This window comes from Branchiostoma floridae, chromosome 15 (assembly GCF_000003815.2).
Source record: "Branchiostoma floridae strain S238N-H82 chromosome 15, Bfl_VNyyK, whole genome shotgun sequence".
In the NCBI taxonomy this organism is placed as follows: domain Eukaryota; kingdom Metazoa; phylum Chordata; class Leptocardii; order Amphioxiformes; family Branchiostomatidae; genus Branchiostoma; species Branchiostoma floridae.
In genome coordinates this window covers 1,816,062-1,838,097 of record NC_049993.1, presented here as the reverse complement: position 1 = coordinate 1,838,097, position 22,036 = coordinate 1,816,062, and the positions used below count along the sequence as shown (strand labels likewise).

Below are 22,036 nucleotides of genomic sequence, written 5' to 3'. Positions count from 1 at the left end.
TATGAAAGGACCCGCTGTTTCATCTGTGCAACAGCACTTTTCTAACTCACAACCCCCCCTCAGCATGGCTTAAGGGTGGAATTATACCAGTCCCCAAGAAAGGAGACCTATCCTTAACTGCAAATTACCGCGGAATCACACTTATTCCCATAGCAGCCAAGGTTTACAATAAACTATTGTTAAATCGCCTTGTGCCAGCAGTTGACCCAATCCTGAGGAAAAACCAAAACGGGTTTAGAAGAAATTGGTCCATCATCTCGCAAATACTGTCAATTAGACGGATCATTGAGGACGTGAGAATATGTGACAAGGACCTGGTTTTGCTGTTCGTCGACTTTCGCAAGGCCTTTGACTCTATAGATAGAAATACCATGTTTGAGATACTTCCACTGTACGGGATTCCTCTACCCATTATTGATGCAATCAGGTCACTCTACAACAACACAACTGCCTCAGTGATCACCCCTGATGGCGAAACAAGTCCCTTCGAAGTAACCGCTGGTGTACTCCAGGGCGACACATTAGCGCCGTTCCTCTTCATCATTGTACTGGATTACATCCTGCGGATTTCTCTTGATAGCATGAGTGAAAAAGGCCTTGAAATACAGCCCAGACGAAGTCGACGACACCCCGCATTGAACCTCACAGATTTAGATTTCGCGGATGACCTAGCCTTGGTCGCACAACTGGTCAAAGATGCAGAAGCACTGCTCCGGTCACTTGAGAGAGCAGCTGCCCAAGTAGGCCTGACTACTGCAACGAGTCCAAGACTGAGTTTATATATACAGGTACATCTTCAGAACCAGTAGAACTTAAATCTGTATCTGGTGTATGCTTAAAACGTGTGGGTGATTTTAAGTACTTAGGATCATCAATTATGGACTCAGAAAAAGACTTCACAGTCAGGAAAGCCATAGCTTGGGACGCGTGTAATAAACTCGACAAAATTTGGCTCTCAAATGTTAGTGACAAACTCAAGACACAAGTTTTTTGCACCATTGTTGAACCTGTACTTCTCTATGGCTCCGAAACGTGGACATTGACCACACGTCTAGAGAAGTCACTTGATGGAACATACACCTCACTTCTGCGCAGAGCAAAGAACATCAGCTGGAAAGAACATGCATCCATCAAGACTACGAGGGGCGTGCAATAAGTAATGGTCCTGACCCACTTCCAGTTGTCTGATCTAAATGAAATTTTGTATGTGTAATAATTCATATCTCTATGGGTTATGTTGCAAAAGACAGCTCTAAACTAATTGTGGTTTCTGATTTACTGGTGTTTGAACTTAGTCAGGTGCGAAATGGACCAGGTGTGAAATGGAACCAGTTGAGTGTCGCGCAGTGATCCGGTTTTTGTATTTGAAAGGACGCACACCAAAGAAGACTTTTGATGAAATAAATGAAACTTATGGTGATGATGCCCCATCATATGACCTTGTAAAACGCTGGCATCCTGAATTCAAACGTGGCTGGAAGTCTGTGGAAACAGCTCCCAGACCTGGTCGTCCCTCTTGTGCCATTGATGAGGCATCAGTTGGAGGACCAACCTGGGGTGTCCTACAAAATCGGTGTCCAGAGCTGCATCAAACGATGGGAGAAATGCCTAACTCTGGGTGATTCCTATGAAGAGAAAGACTAATAACTGTGCCAAGTTTCATTAATCTCCTGCTATGGGAAATGGGTCAGGACCATTACTAATTGCACGCCCCTCGTATCTAACGTAATGTCCCCCGAGTATCCCACAGCCTCAGGCAGAGGCGTGTCCAGTTTGCAGGACACTGTCATCGCGCAAGTGAAGAAGTGATCTCTTCACTCCTGCTATGGAAGCCGAGGGGAAAGACCTACTCTAGAAAGCTCACTTACCCAGCAGCCATCTCCAGAGACACTGGGATTGACACTGATGACCTAGGAGCAGCTATGAACGACCGAGCGCTATGGAAAGATATTGTGCAACACCTTACCCCGCCCGGCAGGGACGACTGATGATGATGAAAGGTTCAAAGCACAGAAGCTTTGCAAACAACATGGGGCCGTGTGACGTAACGCAAGTTGTTTTCTCTAAAACCCAGTGGTCCATAGTTCGAGTCCTGTAAAATCAACCACCTTTGGTCCTTGGGATTTGGAAAGGCACTTATTGTACTCACTTTACCCTGATAGGACGATAAATATAGCTCCACCTGTGTTTCAATAGAGCTACCCGTACACCTATAACACGTTAAAGAACCAACCACATGTATCGTACAGTGAGGGTTTGCATGCTCTTTTACGTAAGGCGTAGGCAGCCTTTTTATTTCCCGTAACACGTAGGGAAAACCATCTGATTTACGTAATTCGTAGCGAGGCGATCAAATTTAGCGTAAATGCCTTCCGTTGAAATTTAGCGTACTCTTAGCGTAATAGCGTAATGATAGGGTTCTTCTCAAGTCAGCGTAAATCGTTGTCGGGACCCCCCATGCAGGTCGTCTACAGTGTATGGTTCCTTCTTAGTGCGAGTGGGTTAAACCACAGTACAGTCGGAATATATATATATATATATATATATATATATATATATATATATATATATATATATATAGCTAGGAAATATTCAGCATGTTTTAGCAGGTATCTTCAAAAACAAAGAATTAGAATTCTCTTACACATACCAGATTACCTTCCTTTTGGGGTGGTAGTCTGATAAGCCGGAATTTCGTCACCTTTAGAAGTGTGCTTTATCATTTTTTGCTTGCCCTGAGTATATTTATTTTAGAAGAGATAAACTAGACACCAGTACAATTAATATTCATGAATCTAAACTTGTAAGTACAGCTGTTTTTGTTGTAAGTCTATTTCTAAACAACAGTGCTTGCGCCTACCCTGACAATACGCCACTGTCATTGACACCACCTCGCTTTGTACAAGCGACGTCTGAGAACAAAAGTGATGTCAGAACCATATATATATATATATATATATATATATATATATATATAGTTTTTGTGCCCAAATGAAAATGTTACAGATACAAACGTCATGTTAACATATTGACATAGATGTGTGTTTTGATTCATGTAGGACGCAATTATTTTACCTGTTGTGATGGTTGTTCTTCTTGGCTGGACTTGGTGAACGAAGATCATCTAGGGGGTTGGTTTACGTCGGCCATGTGGCACGTTGGTGGCTAGTCAGTCCTATGTGAGACAGACACACCCGTCCGCAGCGGTCACAGGGGAATGCTTTGTTGAGGGCCTGGGCCACGACGGGACGGTTGTTACGTACATGTATAAATGCAGTTAGTAGAATCTTTTGAAAGACATTAACACATACCTTCAATTCTTGATGTCTTCACATTTCATCTTGTTCACGGAGGGAGTAAGACTTCCGTGGGGAATTATTTTTGTAGCTAGGCGACCCAATTTTGAGTGATTGTCTTGCTGGATTTTGGCATAACGTTAATACGTATGGGAGTCTCCTGAATTCAGCTGCAGCATAAAGCGCTGTAGGGGGCTGCTCCAACACTGAACCTTACATAACCCTCTTATAAACTGATGGGAAATCAGCCCCACAAGCTATGTTCAAGGAGATGCGACATGCAACCTAGGAAGATCAGGTCACAAGGACATTAGAGTGTCTATATGCTCTTTTCCCTAAGGTTTAGGTTAAAACCGGGGCCTGGCCGGGATGTTTTAAGAAACGAAAAATTACAATGAATACCTAGAAATATACACATATCATGCCCATGAATCATATTTTGATTTTTTTGTATTTTGATGCATTTTATACCATTCTTTTCGCTCCCGAAAGCTGCCCGACCGGGCTACGGTATGGACATGTGACCTAAGCCTAAGCATAGGCAGCGTCTTTTGCTTTTCTGTAATTCATAGGGAAATTCGTTTTATTCATGTGTTTTGAAACGGGGGACCAAATTTTGTCTTCCTAGATTTTTGATTTGATCGAAAGTTATAAAAAGCGTGTCTTGAACATGATATTGGGATTTATATTACTATTACTAACTGTTGGGTATCAACCGACTCACTGTTCACTTATACACCTCAATCAAAAACCTTCCAAACAAACACACAAGTCCAAACACAAACAATAGCATCCTCCATCCACACCACAACACCATCACTCATTTCACGGAAAAATGAGGTCTCCAAACGTATACTTGGAATTGTTCACAATACGATTTTATTGCTTTCTGTTTAATTATTTATTATTATTATTTTTAAAGGGTAAATCATAATTGTCACACACAGAAGAAAGAGAGCCTCCCCAAAATATCAAGCTGTCTTTGTCTACCTGTCCACATTGTTTACTTAACAGATTTATACAATTTTATGTAGAATGTAGAAATATAGCGTCACATCATGTTATTGATATTGTGATTATTCTCATTATCCTTTAGTTTATCAAATCTCAATATTTGCATAACATACCAACACGTCAAATATCACAAACCACCGGTAATTGTATGTAACAAGCTGGTAAACAGTCCATATACTTATACTAAAAATACTCATGCTCACACCAAAACAGCACCTCTTTTACGACGGTAACAAAGGTTCTGATACACTGTCTTGAAAACAAAATTGGAATCTGCTTTTTGAAGGAAAAAAAAAAAAAAGAACATCGTAATGGGTAAACGAATGCCCATGAGAAACCAGAAACTTGCTATGTTTATCGAATGTTTGACCTTAACTGTAATGTATCACTTATGTATAAGGTAGGTACTCATCGTTATGATTCACATACATCAATTAAATGATATTCCAAGCAAAATGGCTAATCACGGACTTCTCAGCCTGAACTAGGAGGGATGATCATTACAGTAACAAGGAACAGTGATGGTAGTAATAGTAATGGTTTTATTTACCCTCATAAAATTTTACAGCTGCAAAGTCTACAATGAATTAAACTTGGAGTACAGTAACGGTCGGCCTCACAGCCTCAGAAAAAGGCCAGGCTTTTACCACACTGTTATTTACAATACGATTATGCTATTCACAACATAAACGAGTGTCTAAAGAGAATCATTGTGTCTAAAAAGAAAATTGTTCCAGCATATCGATCATAATCGGGTAAAACAGTTATGATAATACGAATTACACTATACTTTATAGTGTCTAAATAAATTCGTCAGAATGGGAGTAAAAGATAAAAGTACATGTGTCAATTGAAATTACAACATACAAGCATTAAAACACGACACAGTATCGGTGTTAAAAATGTTAGTCCTCTTTATGGTACTTTTTGATACTGGTGTCTTTTTTATGATGATCGTTTCGTTCAGTAAAGGGTAATGTTAACAGGTTTCTGAAGTAACAGTTTAAATGTGATTATGGCCGTGGCGTGTTGATACACTCGATGTCGAAAGTTAAGCAACATGCAGTCCAGGCAGTATTTGGATGGAAGGCCACCACTAGATAGCCGGGTCATACCAAATACTCTTGGAAAATGGGTACATACTTCTTTCTCTGCTAAGAGGGAGAGTATAAACACACTACAGTTCCAGTGGACTAGCCCCTGCTGTAGTGACCTTCGTATGTGTGACCCCAGGGCTACTAAACGGAAAGGACGCCGGGCCCGACGCATCACAATGATGTATGGGTAACTTTAGCTTTAGTAATACTGTGTAAGGTGTTGGGCTTTTTCTGTTACAGTATTGTTTACTTGTTCTAGTTTTATGGCGTTCTACTGACAGCTGTCGTGCGTCTTTCTGCTTGTGATGACTTCTCGTCTCGGGGGGGCCTATCGCGAAAGTAGTCTGACTGTAGTGTTTTCTGGACTCACAGAGGTAATCAAGTCTTTGTTCCAACGTTGTAAGGACTAGAGTGAGGCAAGCGTCTGTGTAGGTTGTGTAGAGGATCCCTATAGCTAGAATAGTTCGGATCTCTCTACGTTGCTAGGTGAAGTATTTGAGACTTTAAATTGCCAAATGGGGACTGCGTGCTCGCAGGTTGGTGGAATAAAACTCGTATATATGGTAAATAGGTCGTCTCTGGTAAAGCCAAATGGTTTGATCCTCCTCTCCTCTTGTGTGAGTCGTGTTTATCGTGCCCAAAAATCTACTTGATAAGACAATGTCAAAATATTTGATAACGTTTTCCTTTGTATTTCAGCTAGAAAGAGATGGGTATCTGATTTTCACCGGAGCAACTTGACCCCCAATACTCAGGTTGTAGCTCAATAAACCTGAATTCTTTCCGTTTATCTCAAATAACGACAAATGATCAGAATGATTTGATTTATTGGTAGACATTGATAAAACGTTTTATACTTTATTACCATGCCTGAATGCTTTTAAGTTAAAAGTTGTGCACCTTTTTTTGGGCGAAGCAACTATTTATTGATCATGATCACCCATTGTACAATGATTAGTCTTCAACGGCTGCATGAAATCAGTTTTATGTTTTGATTGAGCCAACACAGACAATCACATTGTCGTACCGTAATTTACAGTAAAATAAAATCGTTAGCTTTCGTTATATATACTACTCTAGTATAGCGTTTCGCAATGTGACGGCACTGACTTTTCCATCTACACTGGTTATCTTTTGCAAAATGTTGTATGGTAACATTTTGTCTTGATAGGAGATTAATTCACAGGGTTTGGTGCTAATTACTGATCTGAACTTTTAATAATCTGTTTCATTTGTTTGCTCTGTTGAAGATAGTTCATAGCCTTTTCGTTATTTCCTAGCTCTCTCCAGAGCACGCTCAAATTGTTAAGCGCTTGTATAATGAGAGGATGCGCTCTGTCCTCGCCAAAGATACTCCGGTACATCTGTAGTGCCTGTTCAATATAACTTGCCGCCTTTCTGTAATCACAAAGATCAGCCCAGATGGCACCCAGGTTGTTAAGTGAGGCAGCGATGTCAGAATGTGCAGTTCCCTCGCCGTACATACCCCTCCTCATCTGCAGTGACTGTTTATGGCAGCTATATGCCTTTCTGAGATCACCTAGTATTCTACAGGCTTCACCCAAGTTGTTAAGTGAGCCGGCGATGTCAGGATTTGCAATATTCGTACCATAGATAACCCGGTTCATCTGTAGTGACTGTTCATAATAGGTAACCGCCTTTCTGTGATCACCGAGGTCCTTCCAGGTGTTACCCAAGTTGATAAATAATGCGGCGATGTCGGGATGTGCAGTGTCCTCACCATAGATACTCCGGTACATCTGTAGTGAGTGTTCATAACAACTGGCCGCCTTTTTTTGATTACCGAGGTCACTCCAGGTGGCACCCAAGTTGTTAAGTGTGTTCGCGATTTTAGGATGTGCGGTGTCCTTGCCATAGATACTCACGTTCATCTGTAATGACTGTTCATAATAGCTGATAGCCTTTCTTTGATAACCGAGGTCATTCCAGGTGGCACCCAAATTGTGAAGTGAGTTCGCGATTTTAGGATGTACAGTGTCCTTGCCATAGATACTCCGGTACATCTGTAATGACTGTTCATAATAGCTGAACGCCTTCCTGTAATCACCGAGGCTTCTACATGTGTTACCTAAGTTGCTAAGTGACACGGCGATGTCAGGATGTGCAGTGTCCTCGCCATAGATACTCCGCGTCATTTGTAGTGACTGTTTAAAAAAGCTGACCGCCTTTCTGTTATCACCGAGGTTTCTCCAGGCTTGACCCAAGTTGTTAAGTGAGGTGGCAATGTCAGGATGTGAAACGTTCTTACCATAAATACTCATATACATCTGTAGTGCCTGTTCAATAAAGTCTGCCGACTTTCTGTAATCACCGAGGTCCCACCAGGCACCACCCAAGTTGTCAAGTGATCTTGCGATGCTAGAATGTGCGGTTTCCTCACCATATATGCTCCGGTTCATCTGTAGTGACTGTTCATAATAGCTAACCGCCCTTCTGTGATCACCAAGGTTGCTCCAGGTGTTACCCAAGTTGTTAAGTGAGGTGGTGATGTGAGGATGTGCAATGTCTTTACCATAGATAAGACAGTTCATATTTAGTGACTGTTCATAATAGCTGACTGCCTTTCTGTGATCACCAAGGTCGTACCAGGTGTTACCCAAGTTGTTCAGTGAGGCGGCTATGTCAGGATGTACAGTGTCCTCACCATAGATACGCCGTTTCATCTGTAGTGACTGTTGATAATAGCTGACCGACTTTCTATGAATACCGAGGTTTCTCCAGGCGTTACCCAAGTTGTTGAGAGAGTTGGTGATGTCAGGATGTGAAGTGCCCACACCATAGATACTCCGGTACATCTGTAAGGACTGCTCAAAATAGCTGACCGCCTTTCTGTTATCACCGAGTTCAATCCACGCGGTACCTAAGTTGTTAAGTGACATAGCGATGTCAGGATGTGCAATGTTCTCACCATATATATAAATACTCCGGTTCATCTGCAGTGACTGCTCATAATAGCTAACTGCCTTCTTGTGATCATCGAGTTTTATCCAGGTGTTACCCAGACTGTTAAGTAAAGCGGCGATGTCTGGATGTGCATTGTGCTCGCCGTAAATACTCCGCCTCATCTTTAATGCCTGTTCGTAATAGCTAATTGCCTTTTCGTGATCCCCAAGGGTATCCAAAGCGGAAGCAAAGTTGCGAAGTGAGGCTGCAACATCACTGTGTGCAGTGTTTTTACCATATTTCAAAATACAATTTCGTAGCCTTTCTTTTGAGAATGTCATAGAATTTTTGAAATCGCACAAACTTTTATGTATCTCAGCTTTTAGCTCGGAAGAATTGTCAAAGAAAATAAATGGTTCTTTCAGTGGCTGGGGGCCAATCAAATGTGGAATAAAGCGCCTTAGGGGTTTAGCTGTAAAGTAATATCTCATCAGCTGTTTAGTATTTGAAATGTAAAACACTTTCTGTAGCTTCTCCTCAATGTCCGTGCCGTTTGAAATTGACGATAAGGCTGACATGTTTTCTACCTGACCACGATTCTTTATGTATGTCCGCAACCTCAGTTCTGCTGATATACTGACCATCACCATCAAGTGGTGTGCGTTCTCACTACTGACGACTCCACTGTTTTTCAAGTTCTGAATTGTCTCCCAGATTGTGGTCGGTTGTATGTTATGGAGTAGCACCCAAAGGGACACAGCAAAGCTTGAAAACCGATACATTTCCTTCTTAACATTCAGCAGTTCGGCAGTGAGAGGCTGCTTTTCAAAGGTTGATACAGTGTCACGTAATAAAGAAAATGCCATTACCAGTGGAATTTCCCTATAATTTTCTTGTAGCTGCTGCGTCCATAGTGACCTGTACTCGTCGACCAAGGCCTGGTCTCCTGTGATAAAAGCAACATTTCCCAGTATACTAGCGAGATGGTAGCCTTTCTTTAAATAGAACGTGAGGTCGTCTTTCATTATGTTGGTCATATTGCTTGGTGTGTGGATGAGTTCGCTTGTTCCTGTGCTGTTTCTACCCCTGCCCAATGGAGTCTTACATGCATGTGGCATGGCTCCATCGAACGCAAAACCGCGAGGTGTTATAGAGTCATAGAACCAGCTGTCCAGTGGGTTGTGTGAGTAGAAATCATTAAGAGACTTAATCCCCATTGCCGGAAGAATTGTTTCTCCGAGATTGATCACTTTAAGATGCAGATAATGAGTGAGGTTGCGGAAATAACTAGCATTATGCTTGGTTTCTACCTCTACCAAAATGGCAAACTCTAGATCAGAGTATGGTGTTACCAATCCTGTGGCTTGTGAACCCAGACCTATCATGGCGTACTTACAGGGAGGGGGGCCCATAACCTCTATGCATTCATCTACAAGGTAAGATATGAACTTTTTACGCTGATCAACAAGTGCCTGAAACAATGTTTTGATCGCTTCCACTCTCTTCATCTCTATCTCTTTTATTTTTGGGTCCTCGTCATCAAGGCTATATGGGTCTATCTCTTGTTCTATTCTTTTGATCTCCTTTTCTACATAGTCCCTATCAGTCGTCAACATCGATTTGTGTCTCTCTGTATGGTCACTGTCTACCTTATGTTTGATCTTCAGGACTTCCTTCACAAATGCTTGAGTTATTTCTATGATTGCTTGCTCTATATCTTTTCTCCTTGCCCTTACCAGTGCTGCATTACAGAGTGCTGCAGCCTTGGTGAAATCACCCCCGTTCTTTGACTGAATTCCTCTCTTCAGATAGACCTCGCCCAACTTGTACAGGGGCTCTGCCTCCTTCTTGTGTCGACCTGTAAGTTCAAAATCATCAATCATGTATTTACTTCTTTGCTTTGGGAAGTAAGTCTTTGTTTGGAATGCTGTAATAATTTGATATCGTTAGTTGCGCACTGTGATTGTGATTCGATGAATTGACTTACGTTCTAAACTTACAAATCTATAGTCAACAGTGTTCCTATTTGAATATATTGTTGGCACGCCTATTTGACTATGACTATAATGTGTATAATACATATAGAGGTTGTATAGATTGTCTGGTTTGAGGTAAACATGGTTTTGTGTGTCGAAAAGAAACGAGTGTCTTGGACCATTTATTTAGTTAAGTGACGTTGGAGTTCTACTTACTAATAGGCTTACCGTTGACATGAACAGACTTGATCGCAGCTGCAAAGCTTTGTTCTGCTGTGTCCAGGTCCCCAGTCTGCAGGGCCCTGCAGCCATTCTGTAGATGTTCTTCGTATGTACTGTAAAGAAAGAAGATGCCATGACAAAAATTAAGGTTTGTAGTACAGCACACCTAAACTGATCAAAGTTTTAATTAACTTTGATATCAACTGTAATACAAAGTCTAAGAAATTAATTTAAAAAATAGTATGGAATTATCGTCATTAACAAATATGGTATTTTCGCATTCTTCATATAAAATAAAAGTACCTATTGGTATCTAGCTATGTTCTTTTCTTTCTCAGCTACATCTGTCACATGTTTGAAAGTCTTATGATGGGCCAAAGTAGATTTATTTAATTTCCATCAAAAAGTGATAGTTTTCATAACTCACTCGCTTATGATAATTAACCTATGCGGTTCCTTTTAAGCTGCTAATGGCTCCAAAAGTACCATTAATTCATTAACCCAAGTATCTACCACCAAGGGTCAATACAAAGTTCATACTGCAGTAAAGCAGCTCAGAAGTAGGTCAACAAATAAATCTTTATTTTGTTCTTGACGAGACCTTCCTAAATACCAAATATCATTAAAAGCCACCCACACCCAATTTATCTAGGTATACTTGCCTAAGGCTTATAAACAATGCAGGGAATTTACTATTAACAGTCATTTTCACTTCAAATACCAACGAGTAACTGTAAAAAAATGAAAGTAGACGACACTTACTTGTCATCCTCAATTCGTGTCGGGGTTTCAACTTTCTCCGGTTTCTTGACACTGGAAAGGTAAACAAAAATAGTATTTCTTTTATCATTTTATTATCTTATTATTCTACAAATTTTATAGACATTTGTATATCCCATAAGTAGTCAACATCGACAATAAAGAACCAAGAATCTATGCACCTACCTGTTTAACGTCCCGCCATTAATGTTGAAACTTGAGGGGTCAGTTGAGAACGGTCTTCTCACGTTTCTTTGTCGTTTCGCACGAGTTGGCCTCTATAAGAAAAGATAGACGGCCAATAATGATTAACAAGTGGGCAAACTTGTTATTGAACGCACTTCTTTTTATTCAATGTAGGACGAGGGCAATGTTACATTGGACTTAAGTTATTCCTAATTTTAACAGTGACACATATAAAGGACAGATAGAAGTTAGAGGTAGTAAATATAGCCGGGGGATATAAGGGCAGAGGGTTGTTAACATACTTAATCCACTGTGCCACAAACCCATTCCTTTCACTGCCCTATGGTTCCCCAATCAAAGTTAGGTACAAGTACTTCTACCATTTTTACACTCAGGTGAAGTGAGGAAGTTCATTTGAAGTTGCTTTTTCAAGGGCACAACCTGACACGATTTTGGACCTTGGTTGCTGGTGATTTTCATCCCCACTGGTGACCAAATCTCCCCTAGCCAGTTAGATGACAACTAGCGATTTCGCCCCAAACCCTTCTCCATCCAATTCTCCCTTTATTTGTCGCATATTTTTCCGAGTGCCGAAAATGTGGCCAAAGACATGAATATTCACGATTTTCAAACTGATACTACAACCCACCCCTTCTAGTCAGTGAAAAAATTCACCATAGTTCACATATCATTATATTAATACTTAAGCTATAAGTATATTCAAATTAAAAATAAAGAAAAATAAAAGAGGTGCATAATCTAAGAATTGCTTTAGTTAAAAAAAAACTCACCTTTGTACTTGTTTTTGCGATGTCCTGTCTAATTTTATCTGTGTACAGTAAACGGTGGACAATAACAAATGCTCCCTGTGAGTCGTTACCCCGCGCCAGTGCAGTATTGTACAGAGCAGTAGCTTTGGTCAAGTGTTTTGTGTCTCTAGTTTCTGTTCCTCTTTTCAGGTACACGTCACCGAGACTCTTGATCGCCTCTGTTTCTAGAATGTTATTCTCCATTACCATTCCTTCTACCACCAAGTTTGCGTATCCAACCAGCAAAAAGTCTGTGTTACCACTGGCAGCATGTCTCTTGTCCAGGTCTTGAAACTTTCTGGCCACATTTGCAGGTGTAGTCGTCCCTTTGTCTTCAGTTCGTTGTACCTTATTAGCATGTGACCCCTTTGACGACATCCCTTCTAAACGTCTCTCCGCGTATTTGTATCGGTGTTCTATACCTTCTCCCTGATCCCGATTTTGACACCGGACCACAGCAGCTATGTAAAGCGCCAAAGCCATGTTGAACTTTCCTACGTCCTTCCCGAGTCTTCCCTTCTCCAAGTTCACGTCGCCCAGACTTTTGAGCAGCTCCACTTCCGCCAGCCTGTCCTTGTCAGCCACGGCGTCAACCAGGGCACGGAGGTAGCCTGTCTCCGCACGGGCTAGTCCGTACCTCCTGCCCTTCGCGTCCGCCTCACGGAGTTTCTCACAGAGCCTCAACATGCCGGTGAAATTGTGCTACAATCCCTTAAACTCATATCCACGTACGAGCACGGGACTCCATCTTAGTTCTGCGTGCCTGACACGAACACAAACAGGTGTCAGGTTGCTCATGTAAACATTACGTCATCTTTCAGGTAAAAGCCTCTCAAACACGAGGTCGTGTAGCGCAATGGCGAGGTGTTTTGTTTAAAACCCAGTGGCTTAGGGTTCGAATCCTGTCATGCCAACAATCTTTGGCCCTTGGGAATCGGAAAGGACTTTAGCACGTTGTATCCCCACTTTCCTCGGATAGGACGTTAAATAAAGGTCCCGTATTTGAAGAGAGTCACACCTCCAGTGCTATAATGAACCAACCACACGTATCGGAACGTTTGGCTTCCTTCCTGGTGTGAGTGGATTAAACCTCAGTTCAGTTGGAATATGTATATACGTTACGTCCAGCATGCTGGTATCCTCAAAAACAAAAAAAAGGATATTCTTACACATATCAGGTAAGCTTCTTTTTTTGTGGTGGTAGTCAGAATTTTGCAACCTTTTAAGTATGCTTTATCGTTATTCGCTTCCCCTTAATAGCTTTGTTGGAATGACGAAGACGTAAAACTAAAGTACACCTGTTATTGACAGTCTAGTTCTTAAATATAATTTAATGGTTGCTTGATGCCAATCAACATCCCTTACTAACAGGGCGGTATTTGTGCGCACTCTGACAATACACCACTGTCATTGACACCACCTCGCTTTGTGCAAACCATGTCTGAGAACAAAAGAATTGTTTGAACCATATATTTGTTGCGTGAACAGGCAGCAAAGGCAGTGGTGTAATCATCCTTAACTCTTTCTGTTAGGTCTTGCCTTTCAACATGTAAGGGCTGTCTTGACTTATCACATTCACACACAGCAGCGTTAAAAGGTCATAGCTATTATCTATCGTATAATAAAGACAATCTATTGCAGGTAAGTCTGATATAGTGTTACGGCATACCAACACAAATATTCTATGTCATAGTGCCGTTGCAATGGCCTAGTGGGTAGAGTGTTCGCCTTGCATTCGGTAGGTCGTGAGTTCGATCCCCGGCCGAGTCATACCAAAGACTCTAAAAATGGTACATGCTTCTTTCTCTGCTAAGCACTCAGCACTAATGAGGAAGAGTATGGAAGTTAAACACACATCACTACCAGCGGACCAGCCCCCTGCTGTAGTGGCTTGCACATGTGTGGCCCAAGGGCTTCGAAGTGGGGATGGGCGCCACCCTACGCGTCTGTAGATGCATGGGCAAACTTTAACTTTTTTTTTTAATAGTACCTTTAGTCGGTCCAAGATAAATCCTGCGTAGCCTTTACAACATAGCTCAGAAATCAAAAAGGTCGACACAAAAATATTGCAGCCACCCAGAGATTGTGTCCCACGTGCAAAGAAGGTGCAGGCTGTTGAGGATGAATACCATTTTGTCATGGACTGTCCAATTTACATTGAAGACATTGAAAAGAACTAAATCAAATTGAATGCAGTCGATGAAGTGTAAATTATTACCTAAGACAAGCAGAGAGCAGTTTTATGTGCACGTGCTTATCTGATGTCCCGACATTTATTCAGTATACCTAGACCAATAAGGGAACCTCATGATATACAACTTTAAGTGTGAAAACATAAAAATATAGATCCAATATAGATCCTCACTCTGTCTCCTTTCAATATCGCATGTGTAGAAATAAAACTGAATGTAGTTTGTACGCAAAATTCTGGCTTTGTTTTGTATTGCACACTGTGTTTTCTTTTGATATTGCATAGACTAGAAACTTATCTGCTGTTTCAGTATTATATCAATGTTACTTTTCCCCCTGTCGCGATTGTTGTTAAGTACATGAATCAATGCAGTTAGTAGAATCCTTTTCAACCAGGGACACTTTCAAAGGCATGAAGACATACCTTCACAGTTCATCTTGTTCACGGAGAGAGAAGGACTAAAAGGTCGTTAACCCCACATGCTGTGTTGAAGGACATGCGAAATGCAACCTCCGGGTACATGTCACAAGGACGTTAGGGGTCTACAAGTTTTTCTCCGTTTTCCGCAAGCATAGATAGTATATTTTGCTTTCCTTTAATTCGAATGAAAATCCGTCTTATTTAGTAATAAGTGTTTCTCGTTGAATTGATCGAAAGTTATCAAAACTGTATCTTGAACATGATATGAGGATTCATTCTGCCAGTACGTACTGTTGGGTATCTACCAACTCGCACATTCATACACCCCAATCCAAATCTTTCCACACAAACACGTCAAAACACAAACAATGGCAACATTCACCCACAACACCATCACACGTTTCATGAATATACGTATACGTGTATAAGGTCTTTATATGTTGTACTCGGAATTGTTTCTAGCACGCATTTATCGTTTTCTCCTTATTCATTTTTTTTTATTTTCAAGGATAAATTTAGACTGCGTACCATCCGATTTGTACCGGGGCTCCTTAGGCTCAGGGTAGCGAGTGTAAGGCGCCCCGGTAGAAATCTGATGGTACCCAGGCTAGGATAAATTATAAGTCAGACACAGAAAAAACAGAGCCTCCCTAAATTATCAAACTACCATTGATTACCAGTCCACATAACGTCAGTCCACATAACGTTATATCATATACTTTTTTATTACCATGTCATTATATGGTCATTTCATCAATATTATGTAATTACATCGTATTGTTATATCATGCTCTTATTGTAACAGATTTATAAGAAAATACCATTATCCTATGACTTCTATATCATTGATACTTTTTTTTAAATTTCAAAATCAAATTAAACACGGAGTTCCACACGTTCTCCGAGGTTTCCCGTTACATATCTTATTACCAAATGCTGCCTCACCTACAACCACCTAGCATTGAACTTGATTTTCTAAGCTTAAACCTTTACATTTATATCTCAATATTTGCATGACATACCAACAAATCACATGACATGTCATCACAGTTCTTCTGTAATTGTATGTAACAAGCTGGTAAAACGTCTATATACATATATTAAAAGTACACATATATACAAACCAAACAACACTTGTAGCAAATGTTCTGATACACTATCTTGAAGCAAAATGGGAATGTTTACGGCTCATGCTCATTTTTTTTTTTATTTCACATCAAAGAAAAAAGAACATGTCTAATGGCAAAGGGTAAATAATGTTCATGGGAACTCAGAAAATCGCAATTTCTACCGTGAGTTTCCCTTTAATTGTGATTAATCGCCTATTTACAAGGAAGTTACTAATCGTAATGATTTACATACATAAAAAATGACGTTAAAAGAAAGAAAAAACAAATCACAGAATTCTTACCCTACACTAAAAGGGGTGATCAATACATCATCGACCCTAACCCAGAAACAAGGAACTGTTGTAATACTAGTAATTGTTTATTATCTCATAAAATGTCACAACTTTGTAGTGCACGCGACGCGCGCATTGGATTGAACAGTTTTCGTAATTTAAATTTTGACTTTTATTTGTAATTAAATTCTACGAGTGTCCTGGGGACCGACTCACATAGGTAATCACGTCTTTATTCCGACGTTATAAGGACTAGAGTCAGGCAAGCGTCTTTGTAGGTTGTGCATATGTAGTGGACGCATAGAATAGCTTGGAAGTTCCGAACGGTCTAAGGTCAACGGTTTTCAGTTAAAGTATTTTAGACTGCGTACTAACAGTTTGCTGAACGGGGAATGCGTACTCACAGGTTGGTCAAATGAAAGTCATATATGTGGTGACAAGGTCATCTCTAGTAATTCCAAGTGATTTAAATCCCCTCTCTTCCTGTGTGAGTCGTGTTTCTCGTGTAATGAAATCTACTTATTGAGACGTTGTCGAAATATTTAATTACCATTTACTTCTAATTTTCAGTGCAGCAAGTTGACCCGCAAGACTCAGGATTTAGCTCATTAAAATTTGTTGTTTTCTCTGGTTTATCTAACATAACAATGATTGAAAATAATGATCACAATGATTAGATCTTGGTAGACATGCATAAAATGTTTTATATTCAACAAGCATGCCTGATTTTTTTGGTTGTGCATTTTATTTTCGGATAAGGCTACTATTTATTGATCGTAATAAACCCTCGTACATTATTGAATCGTCAACGCATGTATGCAAAAAGCTTTAAAGCAAACTAAACATCGCCTAAATGTAACAGCAGTGAGGATCAAATACTGTCGATCACAGTGCCGTACATCCCATATCGCAACCGAACAGAAAATAAAACCCTTAACTTTCATTACAAACTCGTTACACTATTATAGTGCCAAGGTATGGTAAAATCATATCTTGATAGGAGAGGTCATTTACAGCTTCTATTGGTTGAAAAGTTTGTGCTAATTATTTATTTGAAGTTTTAATATACTGTTTTATTTGTTTGCTCAGAAGAAGATAGTTTACTGCATTTCCGTAATATCTGAGGTCTCTCCAAGCGACGCACAAATCGTTAAGCAAGGCGGCGGTTTCAGGATGTGCAGCGTCCTTATTATAGATACTCTGGAACATATGAAGTGTCAGTTCACAATAGCTTGCCGCCTTTAGGTGATCACCGAGGTTCAACCAGGCACGACCCAAGTTGTTAAATGAGGCGGCGATGTGAGGATGTTCAGTGTCCTCACCGTAGATACTCTGGTACATCTGTAGTGACTCTTCAAAATAAATGACGGCCTTCTCCTGATTACCAAGCTTGCCCCAGGTGTTACCTAATTGGTTAAGTGAGGCGGCGATGTCAGGATGTGCAGTGTCTTTACCAAGGATACTCCTCTCCATCTGTAGTGACTGCTCATAATAGCTGACCGCCTCTATGTGATCACCGAGGTTGTCCCATGTGTTACCCAAGTTGTTAAGTGAGGCGGCAATGACAGGATGAGCGGTGTCTTCCCCATAGATACTCCGCCACATATTTAATGACTTTTCACAATAATTTAACGCCTTTCTGTGATCACCGAGGTTATTCCAGGTGCTACCCAAGTTGTTAAGCGACTTGGCGATGTCAGGATGTGCAGTGTTCTCACCATAGATACCTTGCTTCATCTGAAGTGACTGCTCAAAATAGCCAGCAGCCTTTCTGTGATCACCAAGATTACTCCAGCTGATACCCAAGTTGCTAAGTGAGGACGCGATGTCAGGATGTGCAGTGTCCTCATCATAGATACTCCGATTCATCTGAACTGCCAGTTTATAATAGCTAACCGCCTTTCTGTGATCACCGAGATTGTCCCAGGTCCTACCCAAGTTGTTAAGTGACCTTGCGATGTCAGGATGCGCAGTGTCCTCCCCATAGATACTCCGCCACATCTTTAGTGACTTTTCACAATAATTTAACGCCTTTCTGTGATCACCGAGGTTATTCCAGGTGCTACCCAAGTTGTTAAGCGACTTGGCGATGTCAGGATGTGCAGTGTTCTTACCATAGATACCTTGCTTCATCTGAAGTGACTGCTCAAAATAGCCAGCAGCCTTTCTGTGATCACCGAGGTCATCCCACGTGGCACCCAAGTTGTTAAGAGAGTTTGCTATGTGAGGATGTGCATTGTCCTTACCATAGATACTTCGGTACATGTGTAGTGCCTGTTCAAAATAGCTAACCGCCTTTCTGCGATCACCAAGGTCGTAACAGGTAGTACCTAAGTTGATAAGTGATTGGGCGATGTCAGGATGCGCAGTGTCCTCACCATAGATAAACTGGTTCATCTGCAGTGACTGCTTATAATAGCTGATCGCCTTTCTGTGATCACCGACGTCTCCCCAGGTGTTACCTAAGTTGTTAAGTGATAAGGAGATGTCAGGATGTGCAGTGTTCTCCCCATAGATACTTTGGTACATCCGCAGTGACTGTTCATAATAGCTGGACGCCTTTCTGTAATCACCGAGGTCTCTCCAGGTGTTACCCAAGTTGATAAGCGAGTCGGCGATGCTTCGATGTGCAGTGTCCCATCCAAGGATACCCCGGTACATCTGTAGTGGCTGTTCATAATAACTGAACGCCCTTCTGTGATCGCCGAGGTCACTCCCGGTTTTACCTAAGTTGTTAAGTGTCATGGCGTTGACAGGATGCGCAGTGTCCTCCCCATATATAGTCCGCTTCATCCGTAGAGATTGTTCAAGATAGCTAACCGCCTTTCTGTGATCACCGAGTTTACAGCAGGTGTAACCTAAGCTGTTAAGTGAGTCGGCGATGTCTGGATGTGCAGTGTCCTCACCATAAATACTCCATATCATCTGAAGCGCCCGCTCGTAATAGTTTAAAGCCTTCTTGTGATCACCAAGAATATTCAAAGCACAAGCGAAGATATAAAGTGAGGCTGCAATATCCATGTGTGCAGTGGTTTGACCATATTTCAACAAATGATTTTGTAGCGTTATCTCCGCGCATGTCTTAAAGTTTTCGAAATTGCAGAGACTTTCATATACCTTTGCTTTTAGCTCTGAAGAATTGTCAAAGAATATTGATGGTTCTTTTAATTGCTGAGGGTCGGTTACCTGTGAAATGAAGTGCCTCAGGGGTCTTTCCGTGTAATAATATCTCATCAGCTGTTTTGTATTTGAGATGTAAAACACTTTCTGCACTTTCTCCTGAATGTCCGTATCAGTCGACATTGATGACAAGGCTGACAAATTTTCCACCTGACCACGATTGTTTATGTATGTCCGCAGCCTCAGTTCTGCTGAGATACTGACCAGCACCATCAAGTGGTGTGCGTTCTCACTACTGACGACTCCTCTGTACCTCAGCTTCTGAATAGTCTCCCAGATTGTGGTCGGTTGTATGTTATTAAGTAGAGCCAAAAGAGACACTGCAAGGCTCGAAAACCGATAGATTTCTTTCTTAACATTTAACAGTTCGGCAGTAAGGGGCTGAGTTTGGAACATTGATACATTATCAATCAGTAAAGTATTTGCCATTACCCGTAGAACATCCCCATTATTGTCTTGATGTTGCTGTGTCCATAACGACCTGTACTCATCGACCAAGCCCTGGTCTCCTGTGATGAAAGCCACATTTCCGAGTATGCTAGCGAGATGGTAGCCTTTCTTTAGATGGAACGTAATGTCGTCTGTCAATACGTTTGTCATATTGCTTGGTGTGTGGATGAGTTCGCTTGTTCCTGTGTTGTTTCTACCCCTGCCCAAGGGAGTCTTACATGCATGTGGCATGGCTCCATCGAAAGCAAAACCGCGCGGTGTTACAGAATCATAGTACCAGTTGGCCAGTGGGTCATTTGAATAGAAATCATTAAGAGATTTTATCCCCATGGCAGGGAGAATGGTCTCTCCCAGATTGATCACTTTCAGATGCAGATAATGGGTGAGGTTGCGGAAATAACTAGCATTATTCTCGCTTTCCTCCTGTACCAAAATGGCAAACTCCAGATCAGAGTATGGAGTTACCAACCCAGTGGCTTGTGAACCCAAACCTATCATGGCGTACTTACAGGGAGGGGGCCCCATTACCTCCATGCATTCATCTACAAGACCAGCTATGAATGTTTTACGCTGATCAACAAGTTTCTGAAACAATTCTTTGATCGCTTCCACTCTCTTCATCTCTACCTCTTTTATCTTTGGGTCATTTTCATCAATGCTATATGGATCTAACTCTTGTTCTATTCTTTTGATCTCCTTTTCTACATAGTCCCTATCAGCCTTCAACATCAATTTGTGTTTCTCTGTATCATTACTGTCTACCTTCTGTTCTATCTTTAGGACTTTATTCACAAATATTCCAGGTATTTCCTGGATTGTGTTCTTTACATATTCTCTTCCTGACCTTACCAGTGCTGCATTACAGAGTGCTACAGCCTTGGTGAAATCACCCCCGTTCTTTGACTGAATTCCTCTCTTCAGATAGACCTGGCCCAACTTGTACAGGGGCTCTGCCTCCTTCCTGTGTTGACCTGTAAGTTAGAAATCATCAATTGCAATTATTTTCATTTGCTCTCAATTAAGAATTAAGAATTAAATTAAGCATTAACTTTGATGCTAAACCTTACATGATTATTAAACCCTTGATGTGCTTTTATCTCACTCCTTTTTGTGTTGTCCTATACGTTAAAAAATCATCAATTATAGTTAAATGTATATTGCGTTTCTGAAAGCAAATCTTTGGAATGCTATTAAAATATTTCTATTTGCGAACTATTGTAAGTTAATGGTATGAATATGATATGAAGTAAGGGTTAATGACCCACCTGTTCCTCGGTGTATATGGTGTGATAATCCCTGGTCCTTTGCTATAACCGCTGAATAAGCAAATGACCAGGCGTTATGACACATATACACCAAGGAACAGGTAGGTTTTTATCATAAAGCGTACACAAAGTTGTAAATTCATGTATGACGCATAGATCCCTTCACACTATACGTGTGATTTCCTTTTTAGAATTTCTAAAAATTCACATTTGTCCTTTTGTCCAAAAGGATATTGCATTTTGAATCCAAAATTTCCACAGAAAATATTCGAAAAATTGCTGTCTCGGCATGTCAAGCCTTTTCAAAATTCTACTGTGTTGTATACACATGGTGTTGATTCAAATTCTGACCAATCAGACGGAGCGATACACACCGGGCTGGCCGAAATCTATGTGTTATGGCGTCATAACCAACATTAAACGGGGCCTTCTGGCTATATGATAATAATATGAAAAGAATATAAAGAAATCACTGGTTTGCAGTAATCATAAGTTTGTGTGTCGACAAGAACAAAGAATCTTGAACCATACTTAGACTCACCGTCGACATGAACGGACTTGAGCGCAGCTGCAAAGCTTTGTTCTGCTGTGTCCAGGTCTCCAGTCTGCAGGGCCCTGTAGCCTTCCTGTAGACGTTCTTTGTATGTACTGTGAAGAAAAGTCATCATTACATAAATCTTTAAATGTACCCATTTTCAAGTCGTATCTAGTAGTACAGCGCATCTGAGCTATAAGATTTAACCTTATTCAGACCGGGCTTTTTCGGTCAATCTGGGATGGGAGGTATTGGCTTTTGAGGCCCATCTCTTATGATGTAGACATAACATATGGAAATTTTCAGAAATTTGACGATATAATGACGTAA

The 22,036-nt window shown here is 40.9% G+C and overlaps 2 protein-coding genes across 2 annotated transcripts; both read right to left on the bottom strand.

Annotated features, from left to right (window-relative positions):
* Positions 1-4,152: 4,152 nt before the first annotated feature.
* LOC118432518 lies at positions 4,153-13,017 on the bottom strand. Its single transcript, XM_035844127.1, has 5 exons — positions 12,246-13,017; positions 11,455-11,546; positions 11,272-11,322; positions 10,516-10,622; positions 4,153-10,169 (listed from the first exon to the last, which is right to left on the bottom strand). The coding sequence occupies exons 1-5, from the start codon at positions 12,948-12,950 to the stop codon at positions 6,607-6,609; spliced, it is 4,518 nt and encodes a 1,505-aa protein (XP_035700020.1). The 5' UTR covers positions 12,951-13,017; the 3' UTR covers positions 4,153-6,606.
* Positions 13,018-15,647: 2,630 nt separating this feature from the next.
* LOC118431242 lies at positions 15,648-22,036 on the bottom strand. The gene is made up of 2 exons (XM_035842343.1): positions 21,713-22,036; positions 15,648-20,877 (listed from the first exon to the last, which is right to left on the bottom strand). The coding sequence occupies exons 1-2, from the start codon at positions 21,837-21,839 to the stop codon at positions 17,321-17,323; spliced, it is 3,684 nt and encodes a 1,227-aa protein (XP_035698236.1). The 5' UTR covers positions 21,840-22,036; the 3' UTR covers positions 15,648-17,320.

Excerpts from the sequence above, each read along its gene's own strand:
- LOC118432518 (XM_035844127.1), bottom strand. The coding sequence starts at position 12,950 with ATGTTGAGGCTCTGTGAGAAACTCCGTGAGGCGGACGCGAAGGGCAGG. Across the intron at positions 10,623-11,271 it reads ACACGAATTGAGGATGACAA|TACATACGAAGAACATCTAC; the intron begins GTAAGTGTCGTC and ends CTTTCTTTACAG. Across the intron at positions 10,170-10,515 it reads CAAGTCTGTTCATGTCAACG|GTCGACACAAGAAGGAGGCA; the intron begins GTAAGCCTATTA and ends TTGAACTTACAG.
- LOC118431242 (XM_035842343.1), bottom strand. The coding sequence starts at position 21,839 with ATGATGACTTTTCTTCACAGTACATACAAAGAACGTCTACAGGAAGGC. Across the intron at positions 20,878-21,712 it reads CAAGTCCGTTCATGTCGACG|GTCAACACAGGAAGGAGGCA; the intron begins GTGAGTCTAAGT and ends TCTAACTTACAG.